Source organism: Plecotus auritus (genome assembly GCF_963455305.1).
Source record: "Plecotus auritus genome assembly, chromosome: 8".
Lineage (NCBI taxonomy): Eukaryota > Metazoa > Chordata > Mammalia > Chiroptera > Vespertilionidae > Plecotus > Plecotus auritus.
The window spans coordinates 95,944,255-95,950,254 of NC_137782.1; the positions used below are offsets into that span (position 1 = coordinate 95,944,255).

At 49.1% G+C, this 6,000-nt stretch overlaps 1 protein-coding gene across 1 annotated transcript in view; it reads left to right on the forward strand.

Annotated features, from left to right (window-relative positions):
• Positions 1 to 4,199, forward strand: part of CDH26 (cadherin 26) — a gene marked incomplete at its 5' end in the record, with an annotated part of 44,302 nt that extends 40,103 nt beyond the window's left edge. The window contains one exon of the mRNA XM_080684863.1: positions 2,069 to 4,199. Within this exon, the coding sequence (XP_080540989.1) occupies positions 2,069 to 2,287 (219 nt within the window). The 3' untranslated portion in view covers positions 2,288 to 4,199. The remainder of the gene's footprint in view (positions 1 to 2,068) is intronic.
• Between the last annotated feature and the right edge of the window lie 1,801 nt (positions 4,200 to 6,000).

Genomic DNA, 6,000 nt, shown 5'->3' on the forward strand with positions numbered 1-6,000 from the left:
GTGGCAGGTGGTACAGCTTGAGGGAGCGAGATGAGATGGTGGCAGGGTAGAGAGCCCCCATGTCACTCCTCCTGGGCCTGTCCCGGTGCCTGGGAGGAGGGGGCTCTGTGCCTCAGTGACAACCCTGATGTCGATGTGGACTTGGTCCCTCATCACAAGGACCCCATCCTTGGCACCTGCTCCCAAGTCCTGCAGAGTGGACAGTGCTGAGTGGCTGCTCGAAAAAACCACTGTCCCCAAGTACAGAGTCAACCCGGAACCCAGAGATCCCAGGCCCTGTGGACGGGCCCTGCATCCTGGTTGCTGGCGAGGCAGACACAGCCGCACAGAGGGGAGCGTCTGCCCTTCTCTCCTGGAGCAGACTGTCGCCTCCAGGAGGACAGGCCATGTCATTACTGGTGCCTGACATGGTGGCTGAAGACCAAATGAATGAACAAGCTGTGCTCTGGGCAGATGAGGCAGACGAGCAGAGGGGAGGCTCGCAGAGGCTGCTCGAAGTGGTGAGGCCACCAGGACGCAGAGCCAGGCTGCACTCAAGTCAGCCAGCTGCAGACCTGCCTGCCTGATCCCACCCCAGCGTCGGGCAGTCCCTTGTCCCCAGCTTCCCATCTGTAAAGGAGGGTGGGGACAGCCTCCTGTATCAGGGGTGATTCTGTGCACCCGGGTGTGAGGTAGCCGCATAAGCACAGCACGACGTCATTGTCCCACGGCATCTGGCTTGCCCCTCCTCACGCCTGTGCACACCCATGCAGCTGAGCCTGGTGGGCCTGGTGGCTCAGGAGCGGGCCCGCCCAGGGAAGGAGAGGCTGCAGCAGGCGGGGCCGGCACTTGCTGGGCCTCAGAGCAGAGTAGAGGCCTGGTTCTCCCCTTGGGAGCTTTCCACTTCGTTGGAAGTTTATGATGAATTATTGATCTTAGGGGGACTCTAAAAATGCTGACTCGTTGCAGAAACCAGCACTGTCATCAGCCCAGGATGCTGAGCTGGGATCAGCCCAGCACAGCCGCTGTGACATGTGTCTGGCTCTGTACCCCAGCCTCGTCATTAATGATCCGCCCCACTGCACCCAAGGATGGTCTGGGATGCGTGCACGCATTGGCCAACTGGCCGAGCTGCCTCTCCTGCCCCACCCCACTCCGGGTACATGCCACAGTGACCTCAGTCCCCGAATGAGTGGACCCAGGCAATGGGCAGATGCATGGGGGAGGCTCCCATGTTCACCTGTGGGCACCGGTAACCACAGGGCCATGGTGTTTCCAGTTAAACAGAGAGCCTTGGAGTGGCTCCTGCAGCCAGTGGAAGGTGGGGACAGCTGGCAGCCGATCGAGGGGAGGGCACGGCTGAGAGCTCTGTGGGCTCCGGGGCTTCTCGGCTTCCTCTTTCCAGGCCTTGCCCCCACCACCTGCCTCCTCCAACTCTGAGATGTTTGATTCTGAGCATCTTCAGGCCCTGGGTGAGCTCACCCCTCAGGGACCACTGTTAGCTAGTGATGGTCAGAAGGGTCTTGCTGACCCATTGCCCCTGAGGTGCGGTAACTGGCTCAGATTTGCACCAGCCCCTCCCAGAGGTGTCTGAAGGTGCCTAGGGAGAGGCCCTTTAACCTCGGCCGTAGGTCCATCCATGCAACAAACATTTATGGAGTCACTTAGACCAGAAAAACGCAGAAAAGTCTTCACAGAGAGGAGACATGGGCCCTGTAGGAGCTGGAGTTTGCTGAGTGGAGGCTGGCAGGTGGGGATGGTCATTTGGGGAGGGGACAGCAGGTGTCAGGGCACAGGTGGTGGAGAGATGAGCCCCCAAAATAAATCCGCGAGAGGGTGCGGCACTGCCGAGGGCCGTCATACTTCCTCCCAGGACTTAGCTGGAAAGTGTAAGGTGCTACGTCCCCCCAGTTGGCTGCCACCGCTGAGTCTGCTGAGTCCGTAGCACTTTCTGTTATGGCTGGGGACAGAGGGGCGGCCCACCGTATCCTTGTGACCTGGTGCTGAGGCATCCCTCATGGAGCTGCAGGAATGATCCCTGTGGGGAAGAACCTGGCCTTGACCTCCTCTTTCCCTGGCTTTTCTCCAGAAGCTCTGTGGGCTCCACACGCTGGCCGCAGACCCGGGGTCCCTGCCTCACATCTACATGGAGGAAGGGGAGCTTGAAGGGGCAGAAAGTCTGAGTTCACTTGCCTTCTCAGAACACACACCGCTGCCCAGCCTGCTGGACTGGCTGGGGCCTAGCACGGAAGAAACGCATCCTAGCGCGTCTCCTGCAAATGCAAGGCGTTATGGCCCATTGAACTAACCCTCTCCCACCTCCCTCCCTCTCTCCCCCTTTCTCTCCTTCCCTCCCTCCTTTCCCCCTCCCCCCTCTTCTTTCTTTCTTTCTTTCTTTCTTTCTTTCTTTCTTTCTTTCTTTCTTTCTTTCTTTCTTTCTTTCTTTCTTTCTTCCTTCCTTCCTTCCTTCCTTCCCTCCTTCCTTCCTTCCTTTCTTCCTTCCTTCCTTCCCTCCTAGTTGTAGACTCAGGATATACTCTGAGTTCAGATGAGATGCTTTGATATTCTCAGGCCACACATCTTGAACAAAATAGCAGGTTATGCTTTTTTAAAAATTTGATTCGTTCAATAGATTTTCCAGAGAAACTTTTAAATTATACTTGAATGTAATTTCTTGCTTCCATTATCAGCCCAGCTCAGAGGGAAGATGAAATATAATCTATAGGTTAACCAGTAATTTGTTAATAACAGGTAATATTGGCGGTGAAATGAAAATACATTTTAGTGATTATACATATTTCTGTAATTATGATTCTGTTTCAGTTTAAGTGAAAAAATAGGTAAATAGGGAAATGTTTTCTAGAAGATTAGTGCTCAGTATTTTTAGTGATTAAAAAAATAAATAGTAATCCTTTCCAGTTTTTTAGTACACTAAGTAAAATATTATGAAAGAAATGATTATGCTTACAACTTTATAAGCAGTGCATACTTTAAAAATGAACAGACATAATTTAACTTGCATGGATTATGTACGCAAAATAATTTAGTAGCCTTTAATGAAAAAGTTTCAATTAGATTGTATCTTTTTAAAAATCATTTTTTATTTTTCAATTACAGTGGACATATAATACTATGCATATTTCAGGTGTACACCCCAGTGATTGGACATTATGTAATTCACTAAGTGATCATCCCCCCAACTCTCATGTCCATCTGACACCATACCTAGGAATTAGAATAACACTGACTGTATTCCTTATGCTGTACTCTACACCCCATGGCTACACACTAGCTTCTCATTTGTACTTCTAAATCCCTTCACCTTTTCCACCCATCCCCCATCCCTTCCCATCTGGCAACTGTCAAAACGTTTTCTGTATCTATGAGTCTCTTCCTGTTCAACTTGTTCATTTATTTTGATTTTTAGATTCAATTGTTGATAGATATGTATTGATTGCCATTTTATTGTTCATATGTTTTATCTTTTTTCTTTTTCTTAAAGAAGACATTTCATGTTACTCCAATTACATCGTATCTTTAAACAAAATCACAAGCTTTGATTGATTTTTTACTTGTCCACTTACTGCTAGGATAAGTGTGGGGGAGAGGATGGTTTCTTTTGAAAAGATTAAAAAATGTTAACAGTAGGATGTGTGCAATATAAAGTCAGTTTCCTGGTCTGAGCAATAGATGAGAGCCTGGCTTAGCAAAACGCTAAATGCTATCAGGACACTCACATGCACATATTGTGGACCTAAAAGACTACAGGGAATCAGAAAACCTTACATGATGGATGAGCATGGTCTGTGAGTGCCCTCCGGCACCCTGGGATGAACGGGTGAAGTCTATTGAACGTAGTTTTAGCGGACTCGGGGTTAAAACCTCTTTCTTATGAAGAAGGGGTGGAAACATTTACTGCAAAGCCTCGGTATTTGTACACAGTTTCCTCACTCCTCACCTGGGGCTTTGAGCAGCTGCAAGAGAAGAGCCATCTCCAAGGGACAGTAGAGCAGCTGTGCGAATACTGGGGGCTCCCAGGAGAATCAAGGACATTTCTGGGTTATTCATGATAAAAGCGCTTTTTTAAAAAGTGCAGTTTTTGAGTGTGAAGTGTTGGCAGGGATCAGTAGGTAGTCTTAGGCCTTCCTGGATCTGAGGCAAGGGACAGAAAACCATCTGCCGCCCCCCCCCCCATCTGTTTTGTGAATAAAGTTTTATTGGCACCCAGCCATACTCGTGTATCATTTATGTGCCACCTATGACTGCTCTGTGCTGTCACAGCAAGGCTGTGTAGTCACGACAGAGACCCTATGTTCCCACAAAGCCTGTTTCCTTTCTGGCTCTTCACAGAAAAAAGAGTGCCGACCCTTGTTGAAGGCATGCTTTTTGGAAACCTCACATGGAATCAACAGGTGCAGATGGATCCACAGCCCTGTGTTACAAACAGACCCACGGCCAGACAGATGGGAGGTTAGAAGGAAGTTTGCTTTGGCCTCGGGCAGCTGGTGGGGTGAATCCTGGATGCTGTGCATGTTGGTGAATTCCTACCCTAGGACACTCTCCAACCGAGTGTTTTCAAAAGTAAGAAAATACTCAGGAAAAAGTCATGGATGCCCAAGTTAATTCACAAGGAGCACAAAATGTTACATTTTGTGGACACTGAATTAGACATCGATTAATTTTTGTTTTGTTGCAGCCTTTGTGTGTTTTGGAGCCAATAAGTAAACATAGTTCAGTCCCTGGCTAATTTCACAGCCTCAGAGGGATGGTAGTGTCCAGGGGGTAGCAGGGCCCCGTGGGCATATTTCTGAAGCTCACCTGGCGTATGAGGCGTCAGGTGTTCCTGTAGATGCCAGTCTGTGTGACATAGCGTCACCTTCCCCAGCTGATATCTGCACTGAACATTCCTGGATGTGCCTGCATCTCCCTACAAGTTCATTCCCACGTCTATCCACACGCTTAAAAGGTTTCCGTGGGAAACCGCTGGTGAAAGGCTAAGCCTCCAGTGGGGTTTACCTGTGAACTACACTGAGTCTATTATGCAATATGACTGAAGAGTAAGGATTTTCAAGGAAAATGTGGTTGTATTAAGAACAGGAGTCTCCAAATTACTTAGCAGTCCAAGGATAGCTGCAGTCTCCTAAGTATTGATTTGATGTTTCATCAGTTGTGGTTTTCCATTCGCTTTAACAATCTCGTTTGCTGCATGGAGCTTTTTATCAGAGGTGTCTGTCCTGCTTACTCTTGTGATTTGCTGAACACAGAAGTTGTGAACACAGATAACACCGGTTGGAACTCGCACCGGAAACCTCACTGTGTTCCTGCAAAGCAGGTGTAGTCACAGTCCCCTCAGAGACGCGTGGGCCACAGACCTTGTCTGGTCAGCGTCGCCTCCGAAATGTGTGTGTCAGAGGCCAAACAAATCTGCCGTGAGAAGGAGAAGTAGGATAAAGACTTCTGAGGCAACAGCAAAGACACTTCCCTAATTTTCCCAGCATGGACTCTGATACTGGAACCTGACACGAACATGAGGCGGCAGTGACTGCGAGTCGTCTCCATATCTGCTACTTCTCCTTCCTCAAAAACAGACCCCAGTCAGCCATCAAGAACTCGCATGACATTTCCCATCCTCCCCTGCAGGCAGGTATGGCCAAGTGACTAAGTGCTGGCCAATGGAAGGTACTTTCCAGGAAGTGTCCCTGAAGGGTAGAGCTGTGTCTGTCTATCCATGTCTCCTAGGTCTGCTGCTGGAGTGAAGATGTGATGGCTGGCGCTGTGGCAGCCATTCTGGATGTTGGTGCATCAACAGGACAGAAAGGTGTAGGTCTCTGACACCAAGGAGCCCCATGGGCTCCTTCCTGGCCCTCCTTACTCTAGTCTCAAAATGAAGGAGAATTAAAAATGTCTGTTTAAGCCACTGCTATTTTGGATTTTCTGTCACTTGTGGCCAAATCTAATCTTAACTGATACAAAATACAGGAACAAGAGAAACTAGCCTCAAGTAGCAGAACTGCAATGTGG